Consider the following 14,442-nt stretch of genomic DNA (forward strand, 5'->3'; position numbering starts at 1 on the left):
CCTAAAATGGAAGTCAGCTCCACCTTTCTTTCTTTTTCTATAGATTATTGCTTGGATTAGAATATGCTCTACTGGTCTGGTGGACTCCTAAAGTAGAACATCAAGGGGGATTCCCTATATATTACTATATTATAGTGCTGCTCAGTTATGCGTTACATCAGGTAAGCTTGCCATGGTTTTTCCCAGGGAGTAAACTGTCCTATGTAAAATAAAGAAGAAGTTCTTCTATAATTGCCTTAAAATAATGATAAAAAATTTTAAGATTTAAGCACGAATCTGTTTCTGAAGAAATTATTTGACAGTGAACTTTAAACCTTGTGGATTTTTTTTTATTATTATTTTTATTTTTTGGGTTTTATTTTAATGAGTTTTATTCATGGAAAGAGAGTTTCTTCTTCATTCACTTCATTTTTTTTTCTTTCTTTCTTTCTTTCTTTCTTTCTTTCTTTCTTTCTTTCTCTCTCTCTCTCTCTCTCTCTCTCTCTCCCTCCCTCCCTCCCTCCCTCCCTCCCTCCCTCCCTCCCTCTCTCTCTCTCTCTCTCTCTCCCTCCCTCCCTCCCTCCCTCCCTCCCTTCCTTCCTTTCTTTCTTTCTTTCTTTCTTCCTTTCTCTCTCTCTCTCTCTCTCTCTCTCTCTCTCCTTTCCTTCCTTTCCTTTCTTTCTTCCCTCCCTGACCTGGGATTGAACCCGGGCCCTTGGCAGAAAAGCATGGAGTCTTAACCACTGGACCACCAGGGAATTCCCTGTATTAAACATTATGACTTACTCTTTGTGGTTTTGGAAGCTGGGTGTTAATCTGCTTTTTTTTCTTTATTAAATGTGTTTGTAATCCCCAAAAGAACTGATCTCCACTTTTCCATAGTCTCACCCAAGCTGCTGTTGCAGAATGGGTTTTTCTTTCCCTGCGAATAAATGGTTCAAATAAATGGCAGATGCCCAGTAGTAACCTTTGGGACTCAGTTGCAGTTATTGCTAATGTGTGTTTCAGATTCACTTTGGATTTTTCTATAGTACCTAGTTTAAACTCTTTGAAAATTATATTTACCAACTCCTCACTGTTTTTAACTGAAACCTAAAAATATGGCTACCAGGTAACCTCAATAATTTTTTGCATACATTTATATCATTTAGGAGAATTCTGTAGTGGATCATGTCTGACTAGCTGTATGTAAAAACATTGAGGCTAAGGTGTCAAATATAATTTTTTTTCTGTTTTGCACATAGTTAATGCTAGGTGCCAAATTGAAGTTAAAAGAAGTAGTTTAGCTTAGTAATGCTTCACTTCTTGAGTAAGTAAAGAAAAATATGATGTAATTGTCCAAAAATCATTTGTTTGGCTTTGGATTTCATTAGAGAATTTTCCAAAGTGTAGTCATCGAAACTCAGAAAACCAGATGCTTTGTGGTAAAAAAAATTACAAGGCCAAGTGAATTTGAGAAATGATACCTGACATAACCCCTCTTTATGTAGCATCTTAATCATTCCTTTAGCAAATATTAAGTGAATACACCTATTCCATGCCAGGAACCATTGTAAGTACTTAAATAAAACCGTGACTAAATCATGCCAGAATCCCTGCCCTTAAGGAGTTTATATTCTAAAGGCTTTCAGGAGGCCTACAGTCTAATTTTGTATAACTTAGTGTTTCTCAGTCTTATTTGACTTTGGAACTCCTTTTTCTATGAACATCCCATGGAACAGTATTCAAAGGAATTTATTTTAGAAACATGGGTTGTTTTCATGTTCCTAAATGAAGGGTTAATTCTTGCCTCTTAAGCACTTTTTGCCTCTCAAGGAGATTTTTCTCTTCAGTTTGTCACATAAATTTTGAATTATATATAAGAAAATTATATACATATAATTATATATTCATATTCCCTTTGAATATTTGAGTGCTTCTATGTATAATACATATATACTATACACACATATGATATATTTAGGTATAGTATAAATATAGTGTTTTGCTTATTACTATATGGCTCCTTCATTACTACTTCATCTGTCATTCTCAGTTGAGCCTTCCTTGACTACTTGTGATGAAATTAATCTCCCATATATTTAGGCCCTGATAGCACAATGTGTGTACTTCTTTTTTCAATACTTAACACATTTCATCATAATTATTTATTACCTATTTTCCCAGCTTAGAATAAATTCTTCAATGGCACAGAGGGACTGTGTCTTATTCATCTTTGTATTGCCATGACCAGACGTAAAGCCTGGCTTGTAGTAGGTGCTCAATAAATGTTTGTTGATTGAGTTTAATAAGGGTCATGAAAAATAATTTTCGGTTTATGCTTTCAATGTTCTTAATTTAGACCATAGCTTTTTAAAGTCTAATTGTACTGAAGATGTTTTACATTTTCCCTGTAGGTTACATTGTATAGCATGTATGTTTCCGTAATGGCTTTCAATGCGAAGGTTAGTGATCCACTTATTGGCGGAACATATATGACCCTTTTAAATACTGTGTCCAACCTGGGAGGAAACTGGCCTTCTACAGTAGCTCTTTGGCTGGTAGATCCCCTCACAGTGAAAGAGTGTGTAGGAGCATCAAACCAGAATTGCCAAACACACGATGCTGTTGAGGTAAGTATGTTGCAATTTTAGATAATGTTAAGGTAATATTAAGATATTAATTTCCTCGTTTTTGCCTCTAGAAGTACTACATCTTTTTAAAATCGTATCTGCCCATAGTTTCTTCTTTCCCATCGTAACTGAGGGTATAAACACACTCACATCAGTAAGTGAAGCTCACTTGAAGTTGCTTCTCAGCAAGGGAGGAGCAGTCTCTCTCCTTCACCTTGTGTACCATTGTCCTTATACACTAGGCATTTAATAAATGCATGATTAATAGCTAAGGTATATAATGATAGAAGAAGGAAAATTCCATTGGCTATTCATATAACAAATGGAGGTAAAACTGAATGGTTAGTAGTTTGTTGATAAATTATTTCAAAGTAACATTAACCCACTTCTAGAGTAAATTCCTTGGAAATTTCCTCACATTTCCAAATATGAAAAGCTGTATCTTGAAAATGAATATTGTTTACAGCAAGAGCTGAAAATTGTTTTTAATACTGTTAGTAGCATTAGAGAGATTAAGATACATTAACTTGTTTTGTCACTTGGAGTGAATGAAATGTTTTAACAAAAGTATATTTTGATTAATCCTTTAAATCACAAAGTAGAAACATGTAAATTGCTGAATACTTACATTTTGAAATTGTGGAGTATTTATTGATATTATAATTTTATTTTTACAGCTTTGCAAAAAACTCGGTGGCTCATGTGTTACAGCACTGGATGGTTATTATGTGGAGTCCGTTATTTGTGTTTTTATTGGATTTGGTTGGTGGTTCTTTCTTGGTCCGAAACTTAAAAAGTTACAGGATGAAGGACCATCTTCATGGAAGTGCAAAAGGAGCAAGTAATGCATTCACTACTGGACATTCTAGAAAGGTAACTCTAGTTTAGTTTTAACTCAGAGAGTTACAGTAATCAGTGTACAGGAGTATAAAATATTATTTTAAACAGGAAATTATTAATATAAAATGCCAAATGGTTAAAAATATAGGGACCTCTCTGTATATTTAAATATACTTTTCCTTGCCTTGTCAATGTATTTAAAGTTTACTTAAGGTCAGGAAATTGGTACTAAAACAACTTTTCTGATCTTCTTATTTGATTTATGTCTTTTTAATTTACTGACCAAAGCATGTTTTAAGCTGCAGTGCAGTAGTCATGGGTGGTAACCATGCAGTCAAGTATTGTTATCAGTACCTATCATTGAGCTATATTAAAATGTTTGGTAAAATATATTAAATGGAACAGAGCTTGATATTCAGGTACTAACTACAACTAGTTTGGCCTTGTTGGCAGTTCAATCTTATTTTGAATTGCAAATTGGTTAAATTTTATGTGGAATTTCTTGAGAAGAGAAACTACTGAAATACCATTTTAGTTTTAAAAACTAAATACCAATTTAGTTTTAATTTTTCTGACCATAACCACATTGTGCTAATGAATCTGTGTTAAAAAGACTATTTTAAATGTATTTCCTGCTTTTGTAAGCATTAAAGATTTATAGGAAGATTATTCAAACTATTTTTTATAAAATGAAAGCTATGACTTTTAATTTATTGGTTTCCCCTCCCCCTTCCCCCCTTTTGGAAGATATTTTGATTCCTTGTTAATTTTACCCTAAAGCTTACATACGGTTTTTTGTCATAAGTGCTTCATGGCACATGGACAGCTCACAAGTGGTTCAAATTTAATGTTGTATGTATGTTCATGGCAAAGTTTTGAAAATAAAAATTAAACGTTTTTCTTCAAGTAGTTTTCTTTTTATTATTGAGAGAAAAACAGTAAAACTTACTGATAAAGAAAAATTTAAATGAATAATAGTGTAATTTTAGAAACTGTTTTGAAGAGAGAGACAAAGACATTTTGTGCCTTTGACAAATTATGTGTTGGAAAAAGATTTCTTAATTAAGCACTGTACTAATGAGAAAAGCTCTCACAATTATACCAAATCAGGTACTATGTTTCCTCTTATTAAAACACAACCTTCTGTTTGTAAACTATAGTTTCTAGTGGAGAGTTGCTGTCCCAGGAGAATTAAGCTTTTGAGTACTTTAGCAATTTCCAACATATTATGTGTACCTGGTAATAAGGTTCTTTGCATATTTTGTGTTGTATGGTACTCAGACTCTTTAGAGATTACATAAAGCCTTCAAAAGTTAGAGAAAAAGAGATATTAAGTTGACTTTTTTTTTTTAACATCTTTATTGGAGTATAATTGCTTTACAATGGTGTGTTAGTTTCTGCTTTATAACAAAGTGAATCAGTTATACATATACGTATGTCCCCATACCAGTTGACTCTTATTTAATAATTATTATCTTTGTGGGAAAATACATACTAATGTTTGATTTTGTTAATTTTATAACATAGGTTGAATTTTAGAGTGGGGTTTTTATAAGTAATGGAGGATAAAATGGGTGGGAGAAAATGGCACTCAGCATCTGAAGAAAGATAGTGGCAGTGGCTTCTAGAACTCATGCATTGCCATTGGAAAGCCTGTGTTGGGCATCGCTGTCAGATCCTGAAGAATCACCTGGAAAATCGTCCTAGAGACATACCAAACCATAGACTACAGTACTTTGTCACGTGTGTTGTCCTTTGTCATGTATTATAATCAAAATGTTTACTTGAATAAAGAAAACCCACTAACTCTCATATGTGAAATGTATTTTGATTTTTAACTTTTGGATTAAGAAGCTTACGTTGCCATAATTACCTTTATCTTTTCCCCATATTATGACAAATTATACATACTTTTAAACGTACTTTAAGTTTATAAATCATTGATGACTTGAAGTTTTAAAATGTATTTTAAGCCTTAACTGTAAGGTGAAAGCCATTCCATTAATTGCACTTGCTCTAGAAATGAACACTTGCTTTGAATTGTAGTCATTTGGTTATTTGGATACATGCTTGTAAGGTTTGCCAAAAAATGACTTGTTAATATCAATGTTGCATACACTGATCACTGATGGCATCTTATAAATGATCTACCTGAATGTGAGGATCTGTTTGTTGTAAATCTGCTAGAAAATACTGCCTATTTTTGTGTTTTTCCTTACTGACAGATCCTGATAAACTCTACCCTCAAGTATGAACATTAACTCCTCCAGTTAATGAATTATTTATTTACTGGCTAATATTGACTATAAATACATATATACGTTTATAAATACATATATATATATACATCTCTTTATATCAGTATTTCCATTTGCACATTGGTTGCAACCCGTTTAAATCAAAAGATGAGTTTGAAAAGCTCTTATAAGATTAGCTAAGATTAGCTGAGACTAAAACTGAAAACTCCCTCCTTGGACTTCCCTGATGGCTTAGTGGTTAGGATTCTGGGCTTTCACAGTGGTCGCCTGGGTTCAATCTCTGGTCGGGGAAGATCCTGCAAGCTGCGCGGTACTCCTTTGTAAATATTTTAATTTTGCCTGATCAATCATAAAAAATTTGTTCAACACCTAAAATAGATTTCTCTATTTTTTATTTTTATTAAAAAAATTTTTTTTTAATTTATTTTTTTGGCCATGCAGCACAGCATGTGGGATCTTAGTTCCCCGACCAGGGACAGTGGGAACTATAGTGGGAGCTGTAGGGCGCTCCCCTACAGTGGGAGCTCAAAGTCTTAACCACTGGACCGGCAGGGAAGTCCCAAATTCTCTATTTTTAAAAATATTAAACCTTTGAGAGAATTCCCTGGTGGTCCAGTGGTTAGGACTCTGCGCTTTCACTGTGGAGGGCCCGGGTTCAATTCCTGGTTGGGGAACTAATATCCTGTACTCCGCGCAGCGCGGCCCAAAAAAAAAAAAAAAAATTAAACCTTTGAAATCTAAACCTATTGTTTGATTTCATCCTTTTATGACAAGGGTTTTTATCCTAAACAGTTGTCAGTGGAGGCTTGAAACCCCTGTACTACTTGCAAAACTCTGGATATGTAATTTTTAATTTTCCTGGAGAGAGTTCTTATTAAAATATTAAATGGTCTGTGATCCAAAAAGATGTAAAAGCCATGGCCTTATTGAATATGGGCTGTACTGTGAATTTTAAACATATATTTGAGATAATAGTTGTAAAACTAATTGTTTAAAGCATTCTGAAAACAATGTTAAAAGAAAAATCTATGCTGAAAGCTGGAAAATCTCTGCGTTTGTAGTACTGAACTTGAATCTTGAAGGGATTAGAGCAGATAAGACATTACTGGTAAAAGAGGGGCATAAGGGTGAATGGTATTCCACAAAAGACATATCTTAGTCATTAAATCCTTTTCCTCCTATAAACAACTTATATTTTGCCTTGTTAACATACCCCCCCACAAAAGTATGTTGTTTTATATTATATGGTTGAGATCATTATTTAATATAACACAAGACCAGATTTGTTTTTGTATTTTGGGGGATGATGTCTTTTCATGTATTTGAAATAATGAGTAAAACTATATAACTCAGACCCTGCTAAAAATAAAGAACCAACCTGTTGGGAACATTCCATGCAGATTTCCAAAATGTATTTTACTTTAGTATTAAAGAAAGAAAATAAATTTAAAAAATAATTTCATAATAAATAGGATTAATATATTTGACAGCCATTTTAGTTACAGAAGGGAAGGTAATATAGTGCACTGTAACTACTTTTTTTTTTTTAACCAATGTCTTTGGCAGATAGTTAGGCATAATTATTTGATTTTCTCTTAGAAGATTTAAAGTATCTGTAATAGGTACTTTTCCACTTCAGTTTAATCTCTGCCTGAATTGACAGTGCCAATTTTTTAACGTAATCACTATTTAGTTTGGGATGGAAAGCCTTTACATTTCCTACCTGTCAAAACTACTATTAGAGTCTTCATATTAGTCCTCTAAATTGTTAGCAAGGTAAAATGGCCACGGAGAGCTAATATTCCTTACTGGAATTCTGTTTTGGTGGAAGCAAGTCCTGTATCAGGGCAGAATAGTTAATGTACAGGACGCATGTCCTCTCCCTTAAGCTAAGAGAAACTTTGACTGTTGGATTATAAAGACTGCTTTTAAGAAGGTCTGTTTGTTTGTTTGTTGCTTTGTTTTGTTTTTTACCTTGGGGGGGCAGACATTTTGTAGGAGAAAATAGTTTTATATAGCAGGATGAAAATTGTATGATTAATCACTGTTCCTTTTTTTAAAAAATGTTGCTGGGTATAGTTTAAAAGATCATATTAAAATATCAGCAACATTAATTTGCATAGTTTACAAGAAGTCTTGAAGCATAGAGAAAAATTTTGCTACATTTTAATAGTTTTTTGTCAATATAGACATAACTTTTTATAACAATTTTGTGTGAAGAATAATGAGTAAATAGTGTGATTGAAATGAACAAGGTTTTGGTATAATTCTTAGGGAGTTATCCTAAGTATCTAAAATTTAGCACCTTAGTTACAATTAAATCAGTCAATATTATAAAATATGAGTATTAAAGACTCTTCTTATTTTCATCAAAATGACTTTATCTTTTTTTTTTTTTTTTTTTTTTTGGCCGTGCTGTGTGGCATGCAGTAATTCTTAATTCCCTGACCAGGGATCAAACCTGTGCCCCCTGCATTGGGAGTGTGGAGTCTTAACCAATGGACCGCCAGGGAAGTCCCCAAAATGACTTTAAATGTTGGGAAAAGTTTACTTTTTATAGCCTTATAGTTAATGAAATTGAAATTTTTTTATCACATGCAACTATACAATTAGGAAAATATAAAATTGGGAAATTTGATTAATTTAAAAAGTTAGTTTGGCATATCTGATAAATTGATAGATTACCACTGTCAAGTTTTATTGGTGAGTCTATATCTATTGTCCTCAGACAGTGCCTTTGCAAGGATTAGAGTAAAATTGAAAAAAATACTCAATGTTGAAAGCTGTCATTGTTGAGGTTTTTATGGAATCATTGTACTTGGGTCCAGTTTTGAATTAAAAATGCACAGTCCAAAATCATTTCTGTTATCATTTTTGGAAGATCTAGCATTAGCTTTGATAGTTTAGCATTAGTATATGTGAAATGTTTATTTGGCTAAGTTATTAAAAGATGTGTGTTAAAGCTTGATATTTATGCAGTATTTAAATATTTAGAGTATATTTGAAATAAATTCTCCAGATTTTTATATAAAGGATTATTTAAATGCTCAAAATGATTGCTTAACAATTAATCTCTAAAAAAAAAACATTAATGAAAGATCTTATTTTCATTTTTATTACGTAATAACCAAGTTTACCTTCAGATCATTCATATCAAAATTTTACTAGCTTGGCATTATATAATTAAAAACAAATACAGTAATTTCAAGAGATGTACGCTTTCCACCAAATCTTTTGTCTTTTTATGAAGTCAGCCTGAATTATTGGTTGTACTATTAGTAACCTGGGCAAAATGGAGAATAGGTGGAGGCACAACACTTCTCCTTCAAGAGGAAATGATGTATGGATAGTTTGGGATTATAAAGAATTTCCCTTGAAACATTTGTGTTTGGATATGGCTTCTTCAGTAGTTACAGTTTTGAAAATTTCTTTAAAGGACAGTTTGTGACTGTGGCTAAAATATTTTGTTTCTGCAGAGTTAGAGCTTTCTGAGCAAATTTTACTCAGACTTGGAACCTGGGCTCAAAGAGAAGCCTTCAAAGTTAAATTGTGACTGAATAGATAGTGAAAAACCATCCAGAGTATATATTAGTTTGCTAGGGCTGCCATAACAAAATACTACAGACTACAGGCTTAAACAATGGAAATGATTTTCTCACAGTTAAGGAGGCTGGAAGTCCAAGATCAAGGTGGCAGTAGGTTTGGTTTCTCTTGAGGTCTCTCCTTGTTTTGGAAACTGCCACCTTCTTGCTGTCTTCACATGACCTTTCCTCTGTGCATGCACATCCGAGGTGTCTCTTCCTCTTATAAGGACTCCAGTTCTATTGAATAAGGCACCCACCCTTATGACTTCACTTTACCTTATTTACCTCTGTAAAGGCCCTATCTCTAAATTCAGTCATATTGGAAGTTAGGGCTTCAACATAAGAATTTTGGAAAGACACAATTCAGTCCATAACACAGATGTTCACATCTCCGCTATGCACAAGTTCAAAAGGGTATGAGAATGGAGACCATGGAGACATCTTTGGGCTGTAAATCTGGAGACACAAGTCTTGTCTTGCCCCTAAAGACATATATTTACATTCCAAAGGGTAAGAGTACAGGATCCTTCCCAAGGAGAATTTATTTAAATTAAGGAGGTAAGATTTATCTTCCTTTCTCTGGAAGAGAGGAGGGCTTCCATACAGCTGTCCTATATAGGGCCCCAGATTCATATTTTGAGATTCCTCATCGATAGTACTAAACCCAGTATATGTAGGCTGTTATCAGTCTGGCTCTTATTAGTCACAGCACAGGTGAGAATTGAGAATTAGAGTATGGGAAACCAGTGTGGTTATTAAAAGTAATAATTAAATCTGTCGCTGCTCCAGAAACTGTGTACTTTCAGTACAATGTGGATAAATATAACTTAACAGACATGTATTAGCTGATGTTTCTTGAAACTGAATTCTGTTTAATTCACATTTTTTGGTTATATTATGGTCAGAGGCCTGGGGTTATGAAAACCTGTGTCTTAGAAGCCAGAGTTCAGTCTCAAGTGATTAGATGTTTCCTTTTATGTTTTCTCCTAGGCTAAATGGGGCAAATTATCTAAGTAATTCAATTTAAGGTGATAATAAAAAAGTCCACTCCTGTGGGTAGAGGAAATTGTAAATCTAGTTCAGTAGTGAGGTATGAGCTGAGGCAAAAATTGGAAGTCATATGTAAAGAAATCAGACCCTGTAAGTCAGGAAATGAAAATTATTACAAAAGCAGAAACAACTAACTCTGGGTTAAAAAGAAAAAAGAAATGGTGAAGCCATTTCAAAATTGAACTTTTACAGTTTTTTGAACTTTTTTGTTTGCTAGGTTAATAACTTCTGATAAAAGAAAAAGTAGAGTTTTCTAAAATTTTTATTTTATGTTGGCGTATAGTTGATTTACAATGTTGTGTTAGTTTCAGGTGTACAGTAAAGTGATTTAGTTATACATATATCTATTCTTTTTCAGATTCTTTTCCCATATAGGTTATTACAGAGTATTGAGTAGAGTTCCCTGTGCTCTATAGTAGGTCCTTGTTGATTATCTATTTTGTGTATAGTAATGTGTATATGTTAATCCCAACCTCCTAATTTATCCCTCCCTCCAACCCACCTTTCCCCTTTGGTAACCATACGTTTATTTTCTAAGTCTGTGAGTCTGTTTCTGTTTTGTAAATAAGTTCATTTGTATAACTTTTTTAGATTCCACATAAAAGTGATATGTGATATTTGTCTTTCTCTGTCTGACTTCACTTAGTATGATTATTTCTAGGTCCATCCATGTTGCTACAAGTGACATTATTTCATTCTTTTTTATGGCTGAGTAGTATTCCATTGTATATATATGTACCACAACTTCTTTATCCATTCATCTGTCGATGGACATTTAGGTTGCTTCCATGCTTTGGCTATTGAAAATAGTGCTGCAGTGAACATTGGGGTGCATGTATCTTTTCCAAGTATGGTTTTCTCTGGATATATACCCAGGAGTGGGATTGCTTGATCGTATGGTAGCTCTATTTTTAGTTTTTTAAGGAACCTGCATACTGTTCTCCATAGTGGCTGCACCAATTTACATTCCTACCAACAGTGTAGGAGGGTTCCCTTTTCTCCACACAAAAAGTATAGTGTTTTTTAAAAATTCATTTCTTTTCAGTCCTCAAATTTTTTTAAAATTGCTAATCAGATACTGCCCACACTGAGATTGACGTATACATGGATCATAAGGTATATATATAGTCAGAGAATGCAAAAGCTAAGATTTTGCAGTCCATAAGCATTGGTTTATTAGTGATGTTTTTCTTTTCTTTTTTGCCAATTTCTAATAAAATGAAATTGGAGGAGAGATCAGTTAAAGGCCTTCAGAATAGACAGGGACCAAACTAGAATAGTAACATTAAAGAGGAAATGGATTCCAGCGTTTGTGAAGATGAATTGCAAGGACAGTTGGATACTATAGGAAGCAAGGACATGAACTTTTGAGTGTAGATGATGTAGGAAATGTGGATGGGGGAGCAGCTTTGAAAGAGAAGGCAGTTTTAATCAGAAGATGGTAGTATGAGTGTAAATAGGGACTTGTTTCAAACATTTTTTTCCGAAGGAATTGAGACTTGAGCATTCTCTTGAGTTCAGTGAGTGAGCCAGGGAAATGAACCCATTAAGGGTGCAAAGGAGAAAGGGGGAAATTTGTAGGACAAAGTTCTGGAGAAGGCAGGATGAAGATAATAGTTTTCTTTTTAAAAATTAACATTTATTACTGTAAAAAAATCTAATGGTACACTCTTCATTATTCCAGTCCTGATAAAAATAAGAAAAAAAATTATGAGTTGGAATTTTGTTATTAAAACTCATACTCCTCGTGGTGAATATCATAGTATTTTTTGAGGTGCTTATCAATCTAGGATTGTGCAATAGCCTTCTGATGGTTCTTCTTACTCTCAGTTCTACTATGTCTATATTCCTCACTACAGATATTATAGTGTTCTTCCAAAATGCAATCAGAAATTATGAACTCTTCTTTAGAGTAAATTGCTTCCCCTAAGTGATAAAAATCCATATTATCTTCATGATCTTGTCACATTTTCCAGCAGTCTCTGTTCATTGCATAATCTACATACCAACTACAGTAAGAGAATTCCTGATTTCTTTTATTTGAGGTAGACAAAGTAAATCTCTGTTCTTGGCCAACAAAAGAGCTCAATAAAATAAATATGGTTCTACCGCAAAGGCTAAAATTAGGGATATATATTAATATATTAAAGATTTTGTCTGTATATAATTTGCAATGATCTGCCAGAAATTCCTTACATAGACTTAATTGCCAGATTAATGCCCTGAAGTGAAAGTAAACAGTGCATGTAAATTTAATAAGAGCTAAGGACTGTAGTGATAACCCCAGGAGGCAAACATTTCAGAGTTTTACTACCTCATTTCCTGATTTCAGAAGCCAAGGATAGAAACTGGGGGGTTTTTGTAAGTGGTCCCATTCAATTTTTTTCCCCTTTTTCTTTGGATTCTAGGAACATTCACTTTAATATCTAGTTGATTTTTTAAATATGTAATTGTACCTAGTTAATATCAAACTTTCCTCAAAAAGTCATTATAGACACAGTCTTTGTGTCTATGGTATTGTGGGAAATTAAGGGATGGGCAGAGAATCTAAGTGTGCCTTTTTGTGCCTACCTCTCTACTCGCCTAAGCAACATATCCAGTGAGTTCTCAGAAGTCACCAGCAGTAAAAGGAGCAGGGTTCCTTGGTGGACCTACCCCAGGAGAATGTTAAATTGCTGGTTAATCTGCAGAAATCCTGGGGCAGGCACTATACTTCTCACATCACTGGTTAGTGGGACGATGCTGAAATATTATTGAGAAGGACCTTTTGAGAAGTCTTAGAGACACCCAGGTGGCTGATATCTGGGGTATAGAAAAAAAGACTGGGATGGAAAGTAGGGAGAACAGACTAGTTATCTTCAACTAGGACAGTGAGTGTGGGAGCAGAAAGGAGGTAAGAGATACAGGACGTTGGAAAAGAAAAGGAAGCAGAATTAGGCACATAATTGCCCATAATCTTATTTTTTCATTTATTAACTAAAGCTATTCAAAATCTATTAATATACAGAACTTTTGTTTTTATTTGAAATAGTGATTAAAGATTTTGGTTATAGTGTATCTTTTTCTTGGATTTTCCCCAATATCATTTGGGTTGTATCTTCACTGGAAATTTATAAGGATTTATGTGATTTAGCTGATTGCCTTTGTGGGAGTCAGTGTTGTGGTTAAGTGCACAGACTGAGCCAGCTGGCTGAGTTGAATCCCAGCACTACGTCCCAGCTCACCACTTTTTGGCTGGGTGACCTTGGCTACTGGCTTCATCACTCTGTAAATACTTCCTCTTTAAAACTGGGATTAATAATAGTGTCTACTTCATAAAGTTGCTATGACGATCAAAGGTGTTAATATATGAAAAGTATTTAGGACGGCGCCTGGCACATAGTAAGCAAGATCTAAGTGTTAGCTATTGTATTTACTTTGCACTGACTACAGTACTCAGACAATACATTCCTTGAAGCAATCCTTATAATATGTATTATTAGGAATACAGCATACTCTATTTTGACTTTTAAAGGGAATATATGCATACGGTAAAACAAAACTGTCCAATACGGTAGCCACTAGCCAGTTGTGATGATTTAAATTAATCAAAATTAATAAAATTAAAAATTCAGTTCCTTAGTTGCACTAGCTACATCTCAAGCACACAATAGCCACATGTGGCTATTACCTATGAAACTGGAGAGTGCAGATACAGAACATTTCTGTCATTGCAAAATGTTCTATTAGAGCCGGCAGATAGTGAAACCTCCCTCCCATTCCTACCCCCAAATCCTTCCTCCCAGGGGTAATCCCTGTTACAGGTTTCTTGCACAGCTTTTCATGGTTCAGACACACAATTTTTTTTCATAAACATTATATAATTTGCACTGTACTGTGACTTATTTTTGTTTGTTTTAAAATACACTAACTATTGATTTTTTATTGATATATAATTGACATAACATTTCCTAGTTTTAGGTGTACACCATAATGATTTGATATAAGCATATATTGCAAAATGATTACCACAATAAGTTAATATCCATGTATTGATTTTTGGAATATGTCAGCTCCCTACATTTAATCAATTAACAGTTCAAAGATTTAGAGCATCTGATATTTGGCTTAGGAAGCAAC

General features: G+C 33.8%; 1 protein-coding gene across 3 annotated transcripts in view; it reads left to right on the top strand.

Annotated features, from left to right (window-relative positions):
• The window catches only part of SLC33A1 (solute carrier family 33 member 1), a 43,201-nt gene that overhangs the window by 19,281 nt on the left and 9,478 nt on the right, over window positions 1-14,442 (top strand). Inside the window, exons 4-7 of one of the 3 annotated variants that reach the window (XM_061193524.1) lie at window positions 44-161; window positions 2,376-2,591; window positions 3,269-3,464; window positions 4,959-5,232. In XM_061193524.1, the coding sequence (XP_061049507.1) occupies window positions 44-161; window positions 2,376-2,591; window positions 3,269-3,436 (502 nt within the window). In that variant the 3' untranslated portion in view covers window positions 3,437-3,464; window positions 4,959-5,232. Of the gene's footprint in view, window positions 1-43; window positions 162-2,375; window positions 2,592-3,268; window positions 4,438-4,958; window positions 5,233-14,442 lie in introns of those variants that run through there. The other 2 variants (XM_061193525.1, XM_061193523.1) reach the window with 2 other exon arrangements.

The sequence above is a fragment of the Eubalaena glacialis genome, chromosome 6 (genome assembly GCF_028564815.1).
Source record: "Eubalaena glacialis isolate mEubGla1 chromosome 6, mEubGla1.1.hap2.+ XY, whole genome shotgun sequence".
NCBI lineage: Eukaryota > Metazoa > Chordata > Mammalia > Artiodactyla > Balaenidae > Eubalaena > Eubalaena glacialis.